At 43.3% G+C, this 25164-nt stretch overlaps 1 protein-coding gene across 1 annotated transcript in view; it reads left to right on the forward strand.

Moving 5' to 3' along the window:
* Window positions 1-20377, forward strand: part of SCG3 (secretogranin III) — a 40193-nt gene extending 19816 nt beyond the window's left edge. The window contains exons 9-12 of the mRNA XM_066636018.1: window positions 11887-11964; window positions 12668-12793; window positions 17249-17329; window positions 20259-20377. Coding sequence (XP_066492115.1) covers window positions 11887-11964; window positions 12668-12793; window positions 17249-17329; window positions 20259-20377 — 404 coding nt within the window. The remainder of the gene's footprint in view (window positions 1-11886; window positions 11965-12667; window positions 12794-17248; window positions 17330-20258) is intronic.
* The last annotated feature ends 4787 nt before the right edge of the window (window positions 20378-25164 follow it).

Genomic DNA, 25164 nt, shown 5'->3' on the forward strand with positions numbered 1-25164 from the left:
TTTGAAGCAAGGGCCAACCAGCACAGCTAGCCTTCCTCCTGTAATAATGCTTAAGACATATGTTGCAAAAACACCCACACTGGAACAGTTTCCACTCAGTAGCTGGTTTCAGAAAAACCTGCTTTAAAAATACCCCAACCCACTCTTAGGGATGAATCTACCAGCGTGAATTATGCATTCCAAACACTAAATCATTTACTAAACTGCGTCACATACTTCTGAGCTCCTTGCTTGGCAATCGACCGAGACAAGAAGTTTAAAAGCACATCTCAGTAACAGCTGCTCTGGGACCTGAAGACCCAGCATTATGTCATCATTGCAGGATCTCCTTCCAAGGGGAAAAGCTTTATAGCGTCATTCAGCAAATGATGCTTTTCTGTCTCTAATTGCAAGCTGCCTAGGATTTCAACTTCAGAAGCCTAGCTAAAATAATATGAACAAAAGACATAGTAAACTTATAGGAATCCATTACGGGGTACAAGCCATGATGTGTATGCGCAACCTCCTGATTTTAGAAATGGGTTATGTCAGAATGCCAGATGCAAGGAAGGGCACCAGGATGAGGTCTCTTGTTATCTGGTGTGCTCCCTGGGGCATTTGGTGGGCCGCTGTGAGGTACAGGAAGCTGGACTGGATGGGCCTATGGCCTGATCCAGTGGGGCTGTTCTTATGTTCTTAGGATAGTATTCAAGCTTCCAAACAATGACATCTCAGGATGATCCTTTATTCTGCTAGGCTGTTTTTTGTAGTGACATAAGCATAAGGGTTAATCTGGCCCTGCTCAGACCTTACTTTGTTGTTGGCAATCTTCAGTCTCGAAAGACTATGGTATCGCGCTCTGAAAGGTGGTTCTGGAACAGCGTCTAGTGTGGCTGAAAAGGCCGATTCGGGAGTGACAATCCCTTGCACACTGGGAGCAAGTGCAGTCTGTCCCTGGTCTGTCTCCCTGGCTATGGGCCTTCCTTCTTTGCCTCTTTGCCTCAGTCTGTTGGCAAAGTGTCTCTTCAAACTGGGAAAGGCCATGCTGCACAGCCTGTCTCCAAGCGGGCCGCTCAGAGGCCAGGGTTTCCCACCTGTTGAGGTCCACTCCTAAGGCCTTCAGATCCCTCTTGCAGATGTCCTTGTATCGCAGCTGTGGTCTACCTGTAGGGCGCTTTCCTTGCACGAGTTCTCCATAGAGGAGATCCTTTGGGATCCAGCCATCATCCATTCTCACAACATGACCGAGCCAATGCAGGCGTCTCTGTTTCAGCAGTGCATACGTGCTAGGGATTCCAGCTCGTTCCAGGACTGTGTTGTTTGGAACTTTGTCCTGCCAGGTGATGCCGAGGATGCGTCGGAGGCAGTGTATGTGGAAAGCGCTCAGTTTCCTCTCCTGTTGTGAGCGAAGAGTCCATGACTCGCTGCAGTACAGACCTTACAGTGGTGTGCTTAGTATGAGTCAATTGTTCTTATATATATTTAAAAAAATAAAACTATCCATATGAAGATAGCAGTGACCCCCAGAATGCAGACTACTCTCCACCTTCCCTGTCAGCCTGTTGCATCAGTCAGTGTGCTTCCAGTCTTGGCTATCAGTCCCAGAAGGTCTTTCGGAGATTCTCTTCTGCTTATGCCTGGCATATAAAGAAGCAATCTTGAAAGGTAGTGAGAGATCCTTCCTGGCAGGCAGACAAGTCACCTTTGCACATGTAAAGTGTTTTTGCAAACACTTTCCAGAAGCTCATCATGTCTAAATCTTGGCCAGCAGCTCACCGATGAGCACTTTTAAAAGTCAGTGATGTAAATTCTAACATTGGTGCTCTTGCCCGCAAAAGATAACCACATTGGTTGCAATGGCTGTAAGAAACAATTAAAAAACTCTGCATACATGTGCATTTACAGGACACAACTTAGACTTTACAGCTTAGCAAACAGTTCAGAGAATGTGAAAATTTCTGGGTAGGTCAAAGTTATTATTCTATTTGCATTTCGAGCAAAGGAAGGATTTAGGGTGAAATCTTATCCAACTTTCCAGCCCTGGTGTAGGCATGCCAATGGGATGTGCACTGCACCCTGTGGTGGGAGGGTAGTTACGGAGGCCTCCACAAGATAAGGGAATGTTAGTCCCCTTGCCTCGGGACTGCATTGCAGCTTCACCAGCACTGGAAAGTTGGATAGGATTGGGTCCTTAGATGTTAAAATTCATGGAGACAGGCTGGGTTGACCAAATGTTCACTGATCAGTACTGGACATAGCAGTCGAAGGACAAAATAGCAATCTGGCTACAAGGTGATAGGGAAGCAGAATAGCATGAAGGAAAGATGGTGGCAAGAGCCAGTTTGGGATGGATTTCTCTTCTGGACCAAACAGTGTAAAGGCCTGCTCAGCAACTCTGGTGTGTGTGTGTTTAATTTTGTTTTTTTTAGAGAGAGGTCATAGTTTGAATTGAGTAAGGACAACTGCTAGATTATACCAAACACATTAGACGAAAGATCCGTCTAGATCAGCTTCCCGTTTCTCACAGTGGCCAACCGGATGTTCTCTGGGAAGTCTGGAAGTGGGTCAAGTAGGCAAATAACTTTTGAATGCAAAGAATGTGCTCTGCCACTGAGCTACAGATGCGTAGGAAACTGTCTTCTATTGATCAGAATATTGGTCCATCTAGCTCAGTATTTACTGAGTGGTTAGCCACTTTCCAGGCTTTCTGACAGGTGTCTTTTCCAGCCTTACCTGGAGATACCAGGGGTTGAAATGGTAACCTTCTAGGTGCCAGTGCACTTTCACCAAACTTCATCCTTTCCCCAACTATAGCCTCTCCCCAAGGTTTGAATCAACCATCTTTCTCCTTCCGTTCTGGATTGCAGCCAATCCAGCTCTTTCCATTTTGAGCCCAAGCCAGTTGCTGCCGCACTCCCTTTAATCACCAGGATCACACCTTCCTCCTTCATGTGTGACTCATAACTCCCTTTCCCTGGCCATCTTTAAAAAGGAGCAGGGAATTGTTTTGATTGGAGATGGATATGTACTGATGCCACCACACATCTCACCTTCCCCCATGTTTTGCTCTTCTTTGGCAAGTCAGGCAAATCCCACCTCCTACAAACAAGAGTCCAAGACATATGGCATATGGGAAGGTGTTAAGAGACACAGTTTCCCTCATAAATCAAGGGTATATAATCAAGAATTTTCAAGATCGTTTGCCTTTCCTCTGAAGATATTAATAATCTTCAACTACTTTTATCACAGTATTGTTTGCCAACAAAATTATGCTCAATGTTGCATTGTGCTCGTGGCCTCCAGCCAAGGCCCTTCACCACTCAAGACAAAAGCAGGGAGCAGCCAAGCAGCAGCATAGCAAGAGGGGTAGTAAAATGATACGTTCCGCAGGCACTACAATATGCTGTGTAAGTGACCCCTCCTACTTGCTGTCGAGCCGTTCCAGGCAGGGACGGCACTGCACAGGAACTTGCCAAACATAAAGGTGTCTCCTGCCCATTGTTGTCGCTGCCCAGAATGGCCCTGAGAGTGAGTGGGAGGGGCACATTGTGGCCCCTGCAGTACTTACCATTTGCTGCCCCTCTAGCTATGCTATCGCAGGCAGGGCAAGGAGGGCTTGGTGGGTGTGATCTGTATCCAGGGAGCTGAGGGGTGCTGGCTTTAGCAATATGGTTCCTGATTCAAATGTTTGTTTGTTTTTTTAATGTGATTTAGTCCTCCTTGGACTGTACTATTCAGGTTGCAGTTGATGGGTACAACCCCCGCATTGTGTCTAGTTTCAGAACATAAGAACAGCCCCACTGGATCAGGCCATAGGCCCATCTAGTCCAGCTTCCTGTATCTCACAGCGGCCCACCAAGTGCCCCAGGGAGCACACCAGATAACAAGAGACCTCATCCTGGTGCATCTGGTGCAAACCCCTTGCATCTGGTGCAAACTAGTTGGAACTGCAGGTGAAACCAGGTGGAAACTGCAACTAGTGCAGAATGTGGCAGCCCGTGTGGTCACTGGAGCTAGGTGGTCTGACTCTGTCAGTCCGCTTCTCTGGGGGCTACATTGGCTGCCCATTCGTTTCCGGGCCCAATTCAAGGTGCTGGTTTTGACCTTTAAAGCCCTATACTGCTCTGGGCCAGGATATCTTAGAGACCGCCTACTCCCGTACAATCCGGCTCGCCCTCTCAGGTCATCAGAGAAGGCCTTTTTACAAGTGCCGCCACCCAAGGAGGTCCGGGGGGCAGCTGCAAGAAATAGGGCCTTCTCGGTAGTGGCACCAACATGGAACTCCCTTCCCCTTGACTTGAGAATGGCTCCCTCTCTTGAGAGTTTCCGGCGAGGCCTGAAGACACTGCTGTTTACTCAAGCCTTCTGATTCTTTGGCTTTTTAAACATTTTTTACTCATTTTGTAGTTTTTACAGGCTTGACTCCTCAGTGACTTGCTCTTTTGTACTCTTTTTATTTTGTCTTTTAATCTGACTACTGTTTTTTAAGGTCTCTGTTAATGTGTTTTTAATGTTTTTATCTGCAATTTGTCTGAATTTATGTTTTTAAATGTGTTTTTTTTACATGTTGTTAGCCGCCCTGGGTCCCTTTTAGGGAGAAGGGCGGGATATAAATAAAGTTTTATTATTATTATTATATTATTATCTGGCCTTCTGACATAGCCCATTTCTAAAATCAGGAGGTTGCACATACACATCATGGCTTGTAACCTGTGATGGATTTTTCCTCCAGAAACTTGTCCAATCCCCTTTTAAAGGCATCCAGGCCAGATGCCATCACCACATCCTGCGGCAAGGAGTTCCACAGACCAACCACACACCGAGTAAAGAAATATTTTCTTTTGTCTGTCCTAACCCTCCTAAAACTCAATTTGAGTGGATGTCCCCTGGTTCAGGTGTTATGTGAGAGTGTAAAGAGCATCTCTCTATCCACTCTGTCCATCCCCTGCATAATTTTGTATGTCTCAATCATGTCCCCCCTCAGGTGTTTCTTTTCTAGGCTGAAGAGGCCCAAATGCCGTAGCCTTTCCTCATAAGGAAGGTGCCCCAGCCCAGTAATCATCTTAGTCGCTCTCTTTTGCACCTTTTCCATTTCCACTATGTCTTTTTTGAGATGCGGCGACCAGAACTGGACACAATACTCCAGGTGTAGCCTTACCATCAGTTTGTACAACGGCATTATAATATTAGCCGTTTCATTCTCAATACCTTTTCTAATGATCCCAAGCATAGAATTGGCCTTCTTTACTGCCACCACACACTGGGTCGACACTTTCATCAACCTGCCCACCACCACCCCAAGATCTCTCTCCTGATCTGTCACAGACAGCTCAGAACCCATCAGCCTATATGTAAAGTTTTGATTTTTTGCCCCAATGTGCATGACCTTACACTTAGTTTGGGCTTCAATGACATGGCTTGAAGCACTCTCATGGGCGGTAATGATTCTTAGGTTCAGGACTGACTCTGCTAAACCAAATTGGCCATTAAGTCCTTAAAAAAGGTAAACTTTCCATTAAAACTTGTCTATAAAACTTCCTATTTGGGCTACGACCTTGTTTTCCTGGCTCTAGTATGAATGCTACATCATCCTCCAGCACTGACTTCTTCAAAACAGCTGCACATGGCTCAACCCCAAAAATCACCCAGGCAAGCACAGCTATGATCTGTTAAACAATTGGATCGCACATTGGAAATACTTGTATAAAGATGTAAGCATCAGGGCAACACTCCAGGCATCTTGTCTGCTGACCCAGTGAAGGGGGTGAGATGCTGGAAGTGTTAATGTCTCCCACAGCATCTGATGAACACAAGAACATGATAGCATAGGGAGCTGCCTTATACAGAGTTAGACCATTGATCTGTCAGGCTCAGTATTGTTGACCTTCACTGGAAACAGGTCTCCAGGGTTTCAGAACAGAGTTTTTCTCTGGTCTGCTTGGAGATGTCAGGGACTGTTGACTAATCCAAAGGAACACCATGCTATTAATCTAGCTAGGTTCAATGTGATCCCGTCTGTAGTCTTGTCTGAGAGATCCCCTACTCAGCTCAATGTTAGATTCAATGTGATCCTGTCCGTAGTCACATCTAGGAGACATCGTAAGATCCCCTACTCAGATCAATGTTGCCCTTGTAACTTGGCATCGAGAGGGTGGCAAAGTTTCTGATGGCGGTGGGTGAGAAGTATAATGACAAACACTTGAAATGATCTACAAATGTATTCAAAGATATTTTCTTGCTGTCAAATTAATGCAACTGTTGATGCTATTATCATATTCCAGTAAAGGCTTGATGATGCTAATGATGTCAGGGACTGAATCTAGGATCTTCTGCATACAAAGCAGGGGTTCTACCATTGAGCTATAGCCTGTAGTTCAAACACTATATTTATAACCTAGGCATGAGAATGTTCACAACCCACATTGGTGGCATTCACCAATTTTGAAAAGGAAGTGTTCATAATCTGCTTCCTGAATGGGATAGATTCACTCCTGTTATGTTGAGAAGTTAGAGATGTTTGGAGAACCTTGGATTCCTATCAATGAATTGGAGCGACCCTGTTAGGATAATTATATATATACGTGATATACTTCACTATTCCCAGACAGCTAGCTGCATGCTATCTCAATCCTGACAAGATGGATTCTTCTGCATATAATATCTTCTTTCCCAAATAACTGAGTTTTGGCCCAGCACTGCAAACAGACTGACAACGGAGGGACCCTTTTTTGTCTGCCTTCCTTTCTGCTGCTATATCTAACCGGCAACATGAAAATATTGTGCCGGATACATTTCATGAGTTAGCGGGTAATGACTTAAGACTTGGCTAAACAGGCAGTGATAATGACTATAGGACAAGAATAAATGTCATTTGTTTTCCCAGTCATTCCTATCCAGGCAAACAGGGAAATGAAAAGATAAATAGGACTGAGTCCATTGTTCATGATGGGCACCTCTTTTTCAAAGCACTCTTGCTTCAAAAGTTTGAGTTTCTATCTATAAAAAGTCTTCATCCTTTACCACCCCTCTTTTGAGTTTTGTTTATTCTTTTGTTAGTCATCAGTTCACTATCCTGCAGCTTTCAGCGACTATTCACCATCATCAGGCTCTGAGATTTTTACCACCAATCATTTTACACCAGAGGGACCAGCTCTTTGGTGCCAGCCACACACTAGGTTGTTATTTGAAAGGCAGAGATCTGAAGAGATGTCCTTATTCATAGCTGTCAGCTTGAAGGCAACTAGGTGCATCAAAGCGACATGGAAACATTTTTTGGAGTCAGTGGCAGTGGTGAGGCTTGTTGCCAGGGTAACATGCCCTGAGAGCCTTGATAAAGGGCTGGAATGCTTACAACAGCCTTGCAAATAGATTGACAAATGTTACTAGCCCCCAGCACTTACTAGCCCTCCTGCTTGCATATAGCGGTTACTCATTCATAGGCCAAATTGGAAATAGAATTGATTTTCACTTTGCTTGCTTGCACGGTGTCATAGAGGCAATTCTCTTTTAAAATCCTTTAGATCAGGGGTGGAACAAGGGCAGGGGGAAGGCGGGCTGGATGGAGGAACAGAGGCAGGAGGGGGCAGGATTAACAGAGGGGGCAGGGGGCAGCTCTGCCCTGCCAGATCCTGAACTCCATTTAGAGTCAGAAAGCCCAACACAGAGTCTCTCAAGTCTTTACTGGCAAAATATCCAGCGCAGACTTAAGAAGCCCCATTGCTATTCTAGCAAAAACTTTGGAAGCAGGTCAAACTTCTATTAAAAAGTTTGAATCTTCTGATTAACTATAAGGTCCGCAGTGTCATGCTGGATAATAATTTTCTACTACATTCCATGCGTTGTTCTTTTACATATATGTACATTTTGATTCTCGGAATTCCCAGAGTAATAAACTGGGGTGCATCTATGTATAAATAAATCCAGTATTATTTTTATCGCTTCAGTATTTAAACATTTATGTTCGGCAGCTGAAAAGCAACTCCATAGGGGAAAAACCCCAGGTGTTTCCCTCACAGGCTTAGTCAGTGCCACAGACATTTTGATTTGTGGTGGTGCTTCCAAGTGATGCTGACAAGTGAGCAAGTGTAGGCTGTGAAAGTGCCTTTCAGGCATATGTTGATTATGCAAAGAAAATCTGCCTTTTCAGGGGAATGCTCTGGAAGCTCTGGAAATCAATATAAAGATATAAATGGAAAGTGAACTAGCTGCTTAGCAGTTCACTGTTGATTCAGCTAAATGTCCATGCGGGTGGATTATTTGCTATTGTGCAACAAACAGCCCAATCCAGCGCAAATCCCCGTACAGTGATACAGTCTCACAGGTGCAGGCTATGCTACATCAAAGTAGCTGCTAGAGGTCTCTGTGGGGTAAGGGGACCTTTGTCCCCTTGCCCCAGAGTAAGCCTCAGCAGCAGCAATGGGACAACTCAGACTGCACAAGCTACATAGTTGGCGCAAGTCCACATTGCCCTGTGTCAGTAGATCAGGGAGGTGGACAGGATACAGTGCATGCCACTGCTGCGATCCTGCCCCCCTCCTAGACCCAATCTGCCCAGCCCCTGCCACCTTCACCACCATCCCCCACCCCTGCACTGCTGGACATGGAACCTACCATGTTCAACATGCACTGGGTCTTCTGCCAGCACATGCACGTCCCTTTGCACCAGCGCATCTGACTGCCTTGCTGTTGCAAACTTGCTTTATGGCACTTTAGCAACAGCAAGCGCCATTGTAGCACATGCTGTCCCAGTGTGCACTCTGCTCAGGATTGTGTCAAAATCTCATAACTATTTCAATGATCAAGTTATACATTTGCCCATGGACCATCCATGAGGCCAACAACAGTGGTCACTTCAGGTAGTAGATTGGCAGGGTGTTTTCCCTCTGTGTTCTTCTCTTCTGTGCTCATCTTCCTACTCCCTGGATGGAGTGGAAGAGGAAGTGTGAAGGAAAGGATGGTGATGGATTAAAAGATCAATGTAATAAATAAATAACTGGCAAGACAATTGAGAGAGAAGAACCCCCTTCAGTGTGGACTGAACATTAAAGAAGCCCTTGCTGGGTCAGGCCAAAGGTCCACCTAGTCCAGGATCCTGTTTCCCACAGTGGCCCACCAGCTGCCTCTGGGAAACCCATAGGTGGGAGAAAATGTCTCCCACCATTACTACCCTGCAACTGGTATTCAAAAGCAGACTGCCACAGAACCTGGGTAAGTTGTACATAGCTTTCATAACTAGTAGTCATTGATAGACTTGACCTTCATGACTTTGTCCAATCCCCTTTTAAAAAGCATCCAAGATAGTGGTTGGCAACCTTCAGTCTCGAAGGGCTATGGTATAAGCCTACAGCACCCGGTATTCCCAAGCGGGCTCCCATCCAAGCACTAACCAGGCCTGACCCTGCTTAGCTTCCACAATCAGATGAGATCTGGCATGTGCAGGGCAAGCTAGTGGCCATATACACATTTGGTGGCAACAAATTTCACAGACTCATTATGAGCAGAACCACAGAATTTCAGATGGGACTACATCACAGATTTGTATAGGCATCAGAATCGTAAAAGTTTTCTTTTCAATCCCTTTTCTAATGACCCCTAGACCTAAGAAGATAACCTAAAGGAGGCTATTTTTGCTTTCTATCTAGGCCACACACAACATCCCAGGTTGCGGTGCTGGTGAGGGAACAGTATTATTGTTGTTGCTGCTATTATTATTATAATACTATTACTACTACTGATAAGAGTATTTATGTGCTTTTTTCAACCACAAAAATCATTCACAAAGCAGTTTACAGCAAAATAAATCAATAAATGGTTCCCTGTCCTCAAAGGGAAATGCAGAAGACACCAGCAACAGCCACTGCTAAAGTCACCCTGCTGGGTGAAGAGGGACAATTGCTCTCCCGTGCTAAATCTAAGAGATCACCACTTTTAATGGTGCGTCTTTGCCCAGTTATACGGCAGGATCCTGCCCTATGCATCCCACCTCACCCATTAGCAATCCTAGCAGCTACTTTAGCTGCAAAACTTCCCCTGTGCCAGGTGAGGCATTTCTATCGGAGTTATTAGGAGGTTTTTGCTTCAATTAACCCTATTAGAAATAGGTGTCCAGATGGGTGAAAGGTTGTCGCCTGGGTGAACTCAATGTCTGATGTGTGTATGTTTTTTAAAGAAAAGGTTGCCAAGGCAACCAAGCTAGCAATGATATTGGATCCTGTTAAAGCCCCAAGTAGGACATCCAGTTGCTTAGCTACTGGCCATACGTATGACATTTCTCCAGATGACTCACCTCATTAGTTTAACTCAAAGCAAATATTGTGTACATAGAGTCAGACCACAGCTGGTGGGTCCATAAGTACAGTCTTGTGTTGAAATTGAGCTAGATGGCAATGGCTCTGCCTCCCCCCCCCCCCATGTTTCTCCTTTTTTAACTTTTCTAGAACATGCAGCCACAAATCCTGCTTCGCAACATTTGGCTTTTGAGAATTCATTCTGCAATCTTTGGGAAGCGCTTTGGAGAATGACATGAGAAAGCACCCTTCATTGTATATGTTACAACAAAACCATAAGAACATAAGAACAGCCCCGCTGGATCAGGCCATAGGCCCATCTAGTCCAGCTTCCTGTATCTCACAGCAGCCCACCAAATGCCCCAGGGAGCACACCAGATAATAAGAAGACCTGCAAGGCCTCCTGGGAATTGTAGTTTAAGAACATAAGAACAGCCCCACTGGATCAGGCCATAGGCCCATCTAGTCCAGCTTCCTGTATCTCACAGAGGCCCACCAGATGCCTCAGGGAGCAGACAAGACAAGAGACCTGCACCCTGGAGCCCTCCCTTGCAAAGAATGGCACCAGTGTCACACATCCAAAGAATACCTTTCTGATCACAACAGAGTAAGGGCAGCAAGACAGCTTCCTTGGAAGAAGGGAGCCATATGCAAGTGACACACAAGCCCCTCCATGGCGAGGGTTTGAGTCCCCATGGGGCTATTCATCACCTGGAATGAACCTTTTCACCAAGGGAGGGTCTGGGAGATCACAAGGGGAGCCTCAATAGCATGCAGGCAAAGTAGGGTCCTGGTAACTCATTGCAGAAATACAGAGACTGGGAGCCAGGCAAGATGAGTTTGAGTCCAGCCAAAAAACTTGCCCCAGCTAGCAAGGCACTCACCTTTTGAATGACTAGCCGCAACTGATCATAACAGGCATGAAGATAGGATTGGGCCTTTCTATCTGCTTGGTTTCTGCTCTCCCCACACCGCATCCAATGACCTCTGTTGCCATAATGTCAGGGCACAGCTCCATGAGTGACGGGCTATGTTGGGGATTCCATGGATGGTGTCAGTGTAACTGGGAGGGCTGAGCTGGCATGACATTACCTGGAACAGCTTAGGATATCACGGACGGCACATTGTGGCATGGTGTCCAAATAGGATTCGGCTGTAAGACCAAAAACCTCATACACGTATACGTGAGTATTAGCCCTATTGAACACAGTGGGACTTACTTCTGAGTGAACATGGGATGGTGCGGTGAATTCCTTCTGTGTTTCTAATTCCCACTCGCTTGATAAAAATACTTCACAAGCAAACTTGTGAATTTTTGACATCTCAGGATAGCAATTTTCAAATAAGAATATTTTATTGGAAACCTGGCATGTCCTAACAGTCATTTGGAGTGCACCATTTGAAGAATATGTGCTAGTGTGATTGCTCAGGTGCAGGTGCACCTTTGCCCAGCTTCAGTTGGTGCACCAGGTATAACCTGGTCATAGTTATCCATTCAGTCAGACCTGGTCATAGTTAGTTATCCATACACTGGTGTTCCATTATGTGACTTCTTCAAACTGAGTCCCAAATAACCCCATGTTATAGTTCAAGATGGATATTCTTTATTTCTGTTTTCCAGAAAACTTGGATGCAATGATTGCCCTACAGACAAGAAAGAAACTTGAAAAGCCCAGTACCAAAAGCAAGCTATTGTCAGGTACTTATTCTGTTACTGTTTTTATAGTCACTTTCCAAGGAGATGTATGGATGTATTACATCATTAGAAGAGTTTAACTCATTTCTCTCCTGTTACTGTTCACATGCTGCATTCCCCAATTTATATCTGGGACAATAAATTCCCCAATTCATATCTGGGACCTGAATTCTTAGCATGTTCACAAAATGTGCAGCCCGGTCATATTCCTGTACTTGGAATATGGGCTTGGAAGTAAGCCCATTGAGGCCAATAGGATTCACTCGTAGGTGCATGGGTGTGCGATTGCATCCTCGTTTTCAGGGATCACAGCCCAAGAGCATTGGCACAGGATTAGATCACTTCAAACTGCTCTTGAACCATTTGTGTTACTGCCTGGGCCTAGCGAATGTGCAAGAGACAACAAAGAAATTGCATTTGGAATATGAACAAGATTTTGGGACACTGATGGTTTTGCAATCATGTTACAAACAGAATTGAAATTAAAGCTGACCATCATGTGTGAAATATCCTGTAAAGTTGCTGCGATTTTTGAAGGAAAGTCATGTTGTTCAGGGCCAAACTAGACGAAGTGAGTGAGTTAAATGACTGGAGCATCCCACCATTTTTTTCATTGCTTTTTGAAAAAAGCAATCAGAGCCTATGAGTTTGTATCAGGGCTGCGGTTTGGGTGATACAAGAGTAAAGATAACAACCTTCCCTCTAGACAAGAGCACCGAAGAGACGGATAGCACCAAAGCAGCAGCTGCCAAGATGGAGAAAGAATATGAAACGCTGAAAGATTCCACCAAAGTTGAAGAACAAAACACAGAAAATGATGAAGAACCAAAAGGTAACAGGAACTCCTGTTCTCCCTATTAGGCTGAACCATTCTGAAGTCTGGGTGGATTGTTTCTTGGACAGGTTATCCCAAGCAGATGGGATGCTGTAATGGCTCTGTTCCAAAGAGTATGCATGAGACAAACCCTGCTGCATCAGATGAGAGCAGCTTGCAGGCCCATTTCATCCAGTTTTACCAGGGTGATCAGCCAGTATTTCAAGTCAGGAAATACATGACATGAGGGGAACAAGCCTACCTCACTGTTACACATATATACAAACGTACCCCACAACTGGTGTGTCATACTGCTTTTGATTGCAAACATTTAGCGATCATGGCAAATAGCTCCCGATAGACCTGTCCTCTGTGGATTTGAACCGTCCCCTTTTAAAGGCATCACTGCACCCTGGAATAGGGGATGCCAAACATAAATTACATGTTGTGCCACCTTGTTTGTCTGCTCAGCCTGTAGGGTCATTGTGCAGATGATCAGGAGTTGCTTAGGCTCTGTGTACTGCTATAGATCTGTGTGCTAAGCCATCAGTGTTAAAGAGCCCCCTGGGCAAGGAAGGATCCTAGGTTCTAGAGCAGGGGTGCCCAAACCCCGGCCCTGGGGCCACATGCGGCCCTCGAAGCCTCTCATTGTGGCCCTCAGGGAGCCTCCAGTCTCCAATGAGACTCTGGCCCTCCAGAGATTTGTTGCAGCCCACACTGGCCCGACACAACTGCTCTCAGCGTGAAGGCAACTGTTTGACCTTTTTGCATGAGCTGTGGGATGAGGGCTTCCTCCACTGCTTGCTGTTTTATGTCTGTGATGCAGTAGCGGCAGCAAAGGAAAGGCTGGTCTTGCTTTGTGCAAGGCCTTTTATAGGCCTTGAGCTATTGCAAGACCTTCATTCATTCATATAAGTTCATTTTTAATATATTGATTTATGTAAACTTATGTAAATTTATTCAAATTTTAAATATAAATGGATTCTTTCTTTCCCCGGCCCCCGAAGCCATGTCAGAGAGATGATGTGGCCCTCCTGCTAAAAACTTTGGACACCCCTGTTCTAGAGCACCAATTTTCAGTCTTTTTCTTCTCATGGCACACTGACAAGGCACTAAAATTGTCAAGGCACACCATCAGTTTTTTGACAATTGACCAGGCACACCATGCTGCTGGTAGGGGGCTCATATATCCCAATGGCCCTTCTAATAAATGACCCTCCTCCAAACTCCTGAAGCACACCTGCAGACCATTTGTGGCACACCAGTATGCCATGGCACAGTGGTTGAAAATTGCTGCTTGATTGACTCCACCCACCCAGGCTAGCCATTGGCATCTCTTGACCAAGGAAGACTGAGGCATCCAGGTCAGGCTGAGACTTTCCCAAGGCAGCAGGAGCAATCAGTGGTTCCAGCTTCTTGCTCCTGAGTCCTGGCTCATGATTTTTGGTTCCCACCTCCTTAGTGGTGACGTCTAAGCCACCTCAGATGTGGGGCTTGTCACTGTACTTGACTGATGACACTGTCACTCAGATTATCTGTCACTGTACTTGAATTCCTTTCAAGAGAGGTGAGCTAGAAAGGTGAAAAACACATAAGGCATAAACTTATCATGTCAAGTGATTGATTCATGTTTTCAGCCCACAAAAAGAAGGAAGTGGGAAATCACCACTGAGCTTTCTGAACACGCAATACACTTTAATGAGGGTTGATATATAGAATTTGTAACAAGTAGTGCAATTATCTTTTCTTTCCAGCTCCAAATGCTAGTTTTGCAACCCAAACTCAATACATTCAATACACCACTCTAGCTTGAGATTTTCACCTAATTGCATGTATCCCTTTTAAAAACGTAAAATCGTTAGGGAGTTCAATAGTCTGGGTTGAGCGTATTGATTACTCTGTAACACGAGATGCTAGGAAAAAAAGGCCTTTGAGTCTGCAAGCCATTTCCAGTGTACAGAATGTGGCCATTGACTGGCTTCCGGATGGAAAACAGATGGAGGGGAGTGAGACGCTTTCAAGGTCCACGTAACCACTTGGGTAACTTTGCATCCTGGCTTTGCAACCTTATGCGCAATGAACATTCAATTTGAGATGATTCGTCCATGTGTAGAAGCATTGAAGTCCAGCTCAGGACTGCAGCGCATGGGGACAAAGTTTAAAACTTTCCCCCTGCACCATTTCCCCACTAAACATCGCCAGGGCTGCTATTTGCCACGAAGTGGCTATTTATTCACAGCAAAGGGGGCAGAGAGCAGCTGCAGGGGTGTATGTGATTTTTGATGGGAAAGTGTGGGGGGAGGGAATGTAAACCCATCCTCTTCACACATCATGGTCCTGATCTGGAATTTTCACACAAAGCATGAATGCATATCATCAAAAAAAAGAAATATTTATGAGTTTAAGCCTATGTTTTAATGACAGATTCATCACAATATGTGATTTTTAGTCCCAATTAACTCTGTTTCAGTTTATGATCCCTAGAAAGCACCTAGTTATCGATCCACCTGTTTCTGTCTATCTACTTACAATTACTTACAGCAGTGTTTCTCACACATTTAGCACCGGGACCCACTTTTTAGAATGAGAATCTTGTCAGTACCCACCAGAAGTGATATCATGACCAGAAATGACATTATCAAGCAGGAAAATTTTTAGCAGTCCTAGGCTGAATTCTACCTACACTTACCCAGGAGTAAGTCCCATTTGCTATCATTGTTAAAAGAATATACATAGTAGCTTGTTAAAAGTACAGGTCTGTAACATTTCCCCAAATGCAGTCACATACCATAGTAGCATCAAGTCTAATATATTAAAAACAAAATAATGAAGTGAATGGGGACCCACCTGAAATTGGTTCACGACCCACCTAGTGGGTCCCGACCCACAGTTTGAGAAACACCGACTTACAGTAATACCTCCCATAATGAGAGGGATACATTCCTGCAAAGCCAAGATTTGTGTGAAAGTGCTTTGGAGACATAGTTAAAAATAAGGCAGGAAGTTGTCACTGATTGGTCTGTGCTAGCAAAATACGCTGCCCCTATTGGCTACATTAGCTGTCAATCACAGACAGGATAAAGAGCACTGCAATGAAACTGCACTAAAAGATGCATCTCACATGCACACTGGAGATGCAATCATATGAAGACTTTCCTGGGAGTAAGCCCCACTGACTATAATGGAACCTACTTCTGAGTAGACATGCATATGATTGTGCTGTAGGTCTATTTTTTGTAAATTGTGGGGAAAACTCAAATATAATCCAGTAATAATCCAAATATATGAAATCAGGTTCAAATCAGTTTAGGGCCTTGGAACTTTCTGAAAAACCCACATCACTGCATGCAAGTCACTGCTTGACACAGCAGTCGTCAGGCAATGTGACATGTAAGGTGTGACATGTGACAATGTGACATGCAGGAGGTCTAGTCTAGAAGGTAGAGCCTCCATTTGCCTGAAGATAACATCTCAAGGTTGCCAATTTGAGGCCGCCGGCACCGTGAATGGCGAGACCTTGAGGCAGCTGATGAGTTGAGTTATCCCACCTGCACTTCGGTGTGAGCAAAGAAGCATCTTGACTGCCCTTCAAGTGAGAGATGAAGGAGCTGCTTGTCAGCCTGTGTGGGAGGCAACTGGAGGCCAGAAGTGAGACCAGACCAGAAAAGATCCATCTGAAATGTTGTGCAGTTCTTGAAAGACAGATTCTTCAATTGTAAAAATCCCTATGGGGATTTAGAACAGCCTGGCTATGTAAACCACCTTGAATTAAAGTCTGAGGAGAAATCTGATGACCAAGAAAGGGGGTATATAAATACCTGTATTATTATTATTATTATTATTATTATTATTATTATTATTATTATTATGTAAGTGAACCCCATCTAATGAAATCAGTCCTTGTTAGGAAGCCACCACAAACTTTCAACCATCACGCTCTGACAGCCAGGTTTAATTCAATGGACTCATGTTGGGGTAAATCAGATAAGAGTATGGCTCTTCTGTTCTTTGCTATGATACATACACCATGTAAGGCTAACTTTCTATATGCACTTTTGTGAAATGCTCCCAGACTGCCAGTGCTTAATGCACCTGTTCTTCGGGTGAGTGGCTCACAGTGGGATAAAACATACAGACAGTTGAAGCCTTCCAGGGTTACTAGCTTTTGTCTTTTTCAGCCAATGGGGTTATGTTCCATTATGGAACTCCAACAAAGTTAAGCATGCAGAATCCAAAATGATTACATTTCTCCAGAGACCCTATTAAATCAGCTTTGAAATAATTTTTGTCCTGGTGGCCTGTAGGTAATATGATTCACTGTTGTTCAAGATTTAAACACACTGCATTATGTGGGAAAGAGATTTATATTTTTATTACTTATTACCAGTATTCTGGCAGGACTCAGAGGGTTGCAAGTCCATTGTTTCCCCATTCACTGAAATTGTTAATTAGTGGTTTGTTTTTCCTTTCAAGGGAAAGCGGAGGCATATTTGGAAGCCATCAGAAAGAACATAGAGTGGCTGAAGAAACACAACAAGCAGGGAAACAAAGAAGGTAGGGAGGTGAAAAGTGTTTTGGGGTGATGTGGAGGTAGATTATCCCAGATTTTGGCTCTGCAGTACAAATTACTCTGAGATGTAATAAATATTCAGACTGGGAAATGCAAAATCAAGCATCCTTCTGGAGCAAAGCACAATCATCAGCCGGTACAATCTAGTCTCAGACAAGGGGATGACAGAGCAACAGTTCAAGATATGTATATTTAAGGCAGCAGCTCCTTGAATGTACTGATTGACACATGCCTCAGAGGTACTAGTCTACTTGCCACTAGCTTGGAGAAACACGTCATAGTTGTCCCGTATCTCATCCATCACCCCAACATTCTCCCATGATTATCCAGACCTTTAACTTCTTTTGAGATGCTCATGCTATGCCAATCCATCAGCTCACATTAAAGCTCTAGTCATGTTTTCTGTCAATTCTTTTAAGGGCCAGGGGAAGGGTTTTGTGTCTAACCCTTCTCAACCACACCTACTTCGCTCTCAGTGATCTCTCAAGGGCTCTTTCCCTTCCCTTTGGAGATGGGGCAGTACTATCAAAGTAGATATGAGTGCATCCATGCAGAGGATCCATGTTCCATGAACCCTGTCCTTTGAGGGCTTACCTTAAACTAGAAGTGGGGTGAGGAAGGGAGCCCCTAGATTAGAGGTTTATTAGGGAAGGTAGCAGAAGAAGACAGAACTGAGCAGCAGCAGAAGACAGCAGCAGAAGAAGAACTGAGGGCAGCAGCTTCTAGTGGTTAGTGCACATCCCTCTCCCCCCCCCCCCCCGCTTTCCCTTTTCACAGGGCCAGCAACTGAATGGCAAAGAAACTGCTGCCACCATCCCAGGCTGCACTGGACCACTGCATAAACAAAATTTTAAAACAATTTTAAAACAATGCGAGCCTACAATCCTGAGAGGGTGAAGTATCTGTGTACGGAAGACCAAGTGACGATCGGACTGATCTGATCAGTAAAGAGTTAAAAACGCAAAATCTGAAATAAGATGATATGATAAAGAAATGGCACAAAGGATGTTGCTGCAAATACACCCTTCATATTGGGATTTGAATTATTAATCTGTAAAACTCTGTGATTAATTCCAGGAAAAAACGTCACTGCACTGTGCCTTGGGCATTAATGTTAATTGAGATGACAGCTAGGAAATTATCGCTGATTTTCACTAATGTGCCCATTATTATACTTCTTGACAGAACTTAATAGAGATCAGTGACATGCTTTGTCTATTAATTATTATAGCACTGCAAAACATATTTACCTAATTTCCCTATAATATGCAAGTATGTAAAGACCATTTCCCACTTACACTAAGCCATTAAGGCTCCTTGCATAATCATATAAATTAATGGAGCAATTATAGAATTCTCTTAATAATGCAGCAAAGTGCATGGTGGAGAGTCAGACAGCTTGGTCATTTTCTTTGTGTTTGCAGATAGTGTATAGTTCAAATATGTTGACTTCCATATATACAAGAACAGTTTTGCTGGCTAGAAATTGAAAGTTAATATAGGATTATACCACACAGTGATCAAGAGCAGTTTATGTCTTTTTAGACTTGGGACCCATTACATAGGACTACTTTAGTTTTAGTACATGCAGTGGTATTGCTAGAGGGGTGTGGGGTGTGGGCCGCACTAAGTGACACGCACAGAGGGCGTGACATCATTACTTGCCAATTTTTTAGAAAAATATTGGAATTTTTGAATAATACCATCATGCTAAATATCAATCAATGCATAATTTCATGAAGAATGCAGTGAAACAAACTACATTGAAATACCTCTATTCTATCAAAAGTTATAGTCAAATAACCAGCAAGGAAAGGGCAATGGTACATCACCATACCCACCCCCTGAGGCATTGCCCTGCCCGCTGCATGGGAGGAGGTCCATCATAGGACATGCTGTCCTCCCGCACCAGGTGATGCAAACCCTAGTGCCCACCTTTGTGCTTCTGTCATTCTGTCTTCCCATCTTTTCTCCCTTTCTCTTTCAATGCTCATCAATCTTTCTGCTTTACTCTTTCTTTCCCTTTCTTTTAAAAAAACTGTTAAAAAGGGATAAAAGCAAAGGGTGATTTGCCCCTGGTACAAACCACCTGAGGATGCCTCACAACCCATTTGGGGGTTCTGCACTACCAATCTGAAGACCAAAGCTTTAGATGGCCAGAAATTCTAGATCGGTTCATTGTGATAGAGAGGGGTAAGAATTGCCCACCGGATACCTGCATTTTCTTGTGCTATTTTAGATGCAGCTGCCCTGGTGTCGTTTTAGAAATTACATTGTCTTAAATTTTTAATGTTTTGAATGGTAATTGTTTTTATTATATTGTTTGCCATCTTCAGAAGCCATTTGTCCTTGAAATGTGGGATAAAAATACTGAACATCAAATCGGATCATAATTCAGAAAATTAAGCAAACAATGACTTTGCATGGTGTAATTAATCTTTCTGCTAGCCAAGAGAAGGGGCAATTAAATGACTGACTGCACAATGCTGTAGGTGTCTACTCAGAAGTAAGCCCCACTGAATTGAATGGGACTTATTCCCAGGCAAGTGTGTATACGATTGCAGCCATAATTTATTTCAGACAGATTTGTTTTCCACTTTTCAACTGCAATTCTCAAAGTGGCTCAAGATACTGTACACTTAAAGCTATCCCAGGTAAAGCTGCAGCAGGTGTCTGATGTCTTCACCAGCCCCATTTCCTCTCCTGTCACCTCCCATAGGGCTGTTGGTGTTATAAAAGGTCTTGTGGTAAGGGGGGAGGCAGCACAGCCAAAGCTGGAGCAGGTGATGTCTCATGTATTTGAGACATTGTTCTTTTCCACAGAACAGTTAACATTAATTAATTTGGCCTAAATCTGCTGGGAAAACATGAGGCCGAGGTGGTTAGCTCAATAAATGCATTCTTGTATTTCAGATTATGATCTCTCTAAACTTCGGGACTTCATTGATCAACAAGCTGATTCTTATGTGGACAAGGGCATTCTGGATAAAGAAGAGGCTGATGTGATCAAACGTATCTATGGCAGCCTGTAAAGAACAAAAAAGGAAAAAGAAAAAGAGTGGAAGCTGTAGGGAATTCTAGTCTAGCTTCACATACATCTAGTTCTATGTCCTAATATCTGTTTTTCTTGTCTGTTTTTTTCTTCAAAGAAACAATTAGGAAGTATTCTATCTGCATTGTACTGAATCTTTCCCAGGTAAAAATCTTTATCAACAATTCACAGGGACTGCATACCCATCTTTCTTGCATATCCATCATTCCTGTTGCTGCTTACTTTATATTTAACAGGGTGAAATGCTGACATCATGTTTCCTGTAGCCTAACTTTTGACATCAACCAGCACTTACGAAGAAGCAGTTTTTGACCCCAGCATCCACAAATGTCTTTAAGCCATTCAGTGGCTGTTTAGAGGAAACTACTCTACACATTTATAATTGGCATTATTGGGGATGGGAGGGGTCAAATGACAATTACACAATGAAATAGGATTCATACAAAGAAATCTCACATTCAAGTTTCCATTTGTCTTTACAAGGATGTCATTGTCTTTGTTTTGAATGCACTTGTGTTATCAGAATTTTCTTGTTGTTTGTGCATTCTGTACTGTGTCCCCATCTGTGTGCCATTACCTAGCTGCTATCTGTTCAACAATGCATCAGCCTTTAAAATAGATCTTACAGGGAGGAAGAATTGTATTGTCACGGTATTGCTACAGTCCGGTACAGTAGCAACATTGCCATTAACACACTTTGTAGCTCTTTAATAAGTGTTATTTCTCGGTGCATGTATAAAGAATGGAACTGTTGATGTGAGTAACCTAACAACACATGTAAATAGCTGTTAATTTCTAAAGGTAAATGTAAAAATCAAACATTTGGGAAGCTTAAAATCAGAGGTGTGTTTAGGGACATTTGATCAGCTGTTAAAATTTAGTTGCTTTTCATTTTTGCAAATCAAACCTTTCAAGCTTGAACTACTGGCCTGCACTGAAGGGAACTGCTGTCATTCATCCAGTTCATTGAAACGGAATACTCATTTCCCACAGTATTTCCCAAACTACTGATAGCCAAAACACACATTTTGTCTGAATTAAAATTGCAGGCATACTCATATACATACAAAGTTTTACTCAGAGTGTGCAACTATGTCTGATGTGAGATGCATCACTGGCTATGATGTGCTTCAATTTTTGCAGTGAAAAGCTGGATCAGGGCTCCCTATGGATGCGACCACAGGGAACTGTGATTTAACCCAAAGCCAACACAGTCCTGATCTGCCCCACTTAGGCAGTATTTGTCAAGGGAACAATGTTTTCCTTGGTACCAAAAAGAACATCATTTCTTTGGTAAGTAGTGGCTGAGTACAGTTAAAGTTCTCCCAATCATGGTCCTGATTCAATTGCTATTTACCAAAGAAATCGGAAACACTTCTGGGCTACTTTAACACCACATATCGTTTGGCCCTTCCTGAGTGTGTAAGAGTAAGAATTATGTGTCATGAGAGCGCACCTGCTTGTTTCATCTCTGCATGAATCTGAGGCTGCAATCCTAACCTCAGTTTCCTGGGAGTAAGTCCCATTGAACACAATAGGACTTACTTCTGAGTAGACCTGGTTAGGCTTGTGCCCTGAGTGATACAGGAGGGTTGCTGTATTAAGTCCATAATATTAAAAAAAAAAATTAAAATATATTAAACTATTTTGAATTTGACTCCTGAGTAAGAAGTATTCCCAGGTAAATGACTCAGGAAGAGATGCAATAGGTTGCCACCTCTGAAGACAGTTAATTTTGTTGTCTTTGCATCAGGAGTGACTGAATAAATGAATCACACCTAATGTAGAGTTATGACAGAATTCCATCAGTACAGGAAGCTGATGTTAGGCAGTGCAGGGAATCAGTGAGATATCTTCTTCTTTAGATGGGTGCTTATTTCTTATCATACGTTGACTCTCACTGCATACTAGCATATCCAGGCATAGTCTGAAAATTGCTGATTTAGCATCATCAAGATTGTAAGTGAGTTTCAAAGAGAATCCAAAATTCCCTCTGAACTTGCTCTTTCCTGTTTGCAAGGGAAACTGCAGAATTAAATTTTAAAGTTAGATATTGTGGGGGCAGAAAGCAGCTAAACAGAAGTGGAACAAACTGTCAAAGCTGACTATAGTTTTTTTGTTTGTTTCTCTGAATAAGATCCAACTTAGGGTGCAGTTTCTTCCATTTCTAGTTTAACATTAAAGCACAGAATTGGCAGCAAGGGAGGGCTCTGTGCAGACACCTCTAAATTTCAGGAAAAATTATTTCATTGCCAGACCTAACTGCAAACCAAAATCCATTTGCATTCTTTCTGCATTTTGCTTTTCTTCTAGGATTTTCTTGCAATAGTCAAAATCTTAAGTAGTAAGTAACAGACTTGCTGTGCTCTTGCTCTGTAGAATCATGCTTGTTCACCCCAAAGTCCTTTTCCTTGTCTATAAGTGGCTATTCTCCTTGAGCTTTTCCAGTTCATTCAACAGTTCAGGGCATCTGTGGCCTGGTTTGCACAGGCAGCAGAATGAGGTATGTGATAGACACTGAACATGTTGTGGAAGTGGTACAACTCTACTGAACATGTTGTGGAAGTGGTACAACTCCTTCCAAAAGGGCTTTGAAAGACAGAAGAGGTGCATAAAGCATGGGGCAGCCCAGTTTCTATGACTGGACCAGGGTAGCTCAGGGAAGGCCGTGCTGAACAAGTCTTGGGCAGAGGAATAGAGGAGCTGGACAAAAGGAGGAACATGTTAAAGACAGGGCTGCAGAGCAGAAGCTATGGAAATGGGTAGTGGCACACAAAGGAAAGTGATGAGCTTATACGTAATGCAAGGAATAAGGAACATAAGGGTAGATGCCTTGGGCATTTGTTTTAAAAAGAAAGGTACATATAAATATTTTAAATAGAAAGGAGGCAGGGCACTAATCTAGAGGGCTTTAAAAATAAGGTCTAGGAATTAAAAGAGTTATAGGGGGCACCGATGTGAACATTTGAGAGAAGAGAGATAGAAGTACGAGTAGGTTACAATAACCTAGTTAAGAGAATACCAGATTGCAGACGATGGTTTTGCAGCATGCATAGGAAGGGTGCATTTGCTTGCATTGGTAGATGAGTCAGACAACCCTCCAAGTACTAAAAGGAAAGTTAAGGTTATTTCCAACCATCTCTTATATTATGCATATCACTAGGCCCTCAGTTTGGCTGTACTTGTCGTAAGAGGCGACTAAACAGCCAGAGGGTAGATGGGACTCGTCAGCCTGGGAAGGCAGCTCATCTGAGAAAAGGAAAACTCTGATCCCAAACCTCCACTGCCTTGTGGCTACATCCAGTTATGAAAAAGGCTTCAGGAGTCAACCTCGAGGCAAAATCTGGAGCCGGAGTCCCTGAGGCAGTTCATGGCTGAACACAGTCACGTTCTGGCAACTCCTGCAACGCCGCTGGAACCAACCGTATTGGCCTCTGCCTTTCCATTGGACCATTTCAGCGACGTGGAGAGGGGGGATTTGCTGCATGGGTAACAGCCTATCCTCCATACCTACTTTACCCAGGCTTCGCGCACTGGAGAGGACACTGTGTTCCAGAACCACCATTCAGAGCGTGACACCATAGTCTTCCGAGACTGAAGGATGCCAACAAGAAGAAAAAGTGCACATAGCACGGTGAAGTGTCAGTGAGCCATGGTGGAAGAGAGGAGTATTTGAGAGGATCGGAAGCTCTGCTCATCAATTTGACATGCAAGAGCAACATCCAGGAGAAAATGTAAACAAGACAAAGCGAGAGAATTGATGAGAAATGTAGATGTGGAAAGTCACTAGCACAAATTATAGCAGAGGCAATCAAAATGAGCAAGAATAATGTGGAGAGATTGAATATGATTTCTTTAAGGCTTTATTTCTCACTGCATAGAACTCTGCCCCAAAACATTTTTCCAGCTTCACTGTGGGGAAAGCAAAATATAGAGTGGTCCAAAGGAGTTGTTGCTGACAACCAATGAAAAACAAGATCTTAGGAGGACTAGCAGGAGGATTTGGATATGATTGAAACTGTCAAACTAACAAAGAGCATAGACAGAGCTTTTAGTGTGTCCAAAAAAAAAAAAAAAAGCCTATTGAGTGCAGTGAGCAACAGCTAGACTGAAGGTGGCCAACAAGAAGCCAAGCTACAAATTGCTGATTCAAGGAATCATCTTAAATAAAGGTCAAGGGATATTTTGAAGGATCCAGGGAACTGAGAAACTAAAGATGAAAGCTAAAGTTGATGGAGTTTTGAAGTACAGTACCATACTGGAAACAGGGAGGTATACTACTCTAAGATGGATTACTGCCCATTTAGGATTTAGCTACCATAAAATCAGTATCCAGCAAAAATGTTGAAAGTTAATGCCTTTATTAGGATCAACTAAAACAGTGACCAAGCTTCCAAATTCATTTTCACTGTATTGAACGTTAAGCAAGAAATAAATGGGCGGCTGTTACTGCACAAGATAAAAAGGAATCCTAGTCTCCAATAGTGTTAAAGTGGAATAGAGAAGATATTATACACACACAGTTTAGTTCACTCTCGGTGCAAAAAGTTTGCAGGTTGTACCGATGGACAGAGGAGCAACAGTTACTCTCCTTTTAAAAATTATCCGCACCAGTAATTCAATTCTGTGTCAGCATGAATCAAAACACAGATCCCTTTTGACACAGAGACCAAAGTAAAGACAGTGATAGCCCTTAAGTCATCTTTAGAAATATATTCTAAGTTTTGTATAATGTTTCAGCTCACACCATCTTTTCCATATAATAGG

This window comes from Tiliqua scincoides, chromosome 8 (assembly GCF_035046505.1).
Source record: "Tiliqua scincoides isolate rTilSci1 chromosome 8, rTilSci1.hap2, whole genome shotgun sequence".
Taxonomy (NCBI): Eukaryota; Metazoa; Chordata; class Lepidosauria; order Squamata; family Scincidae; genus Tiliqua; species Tiliqua scincoides.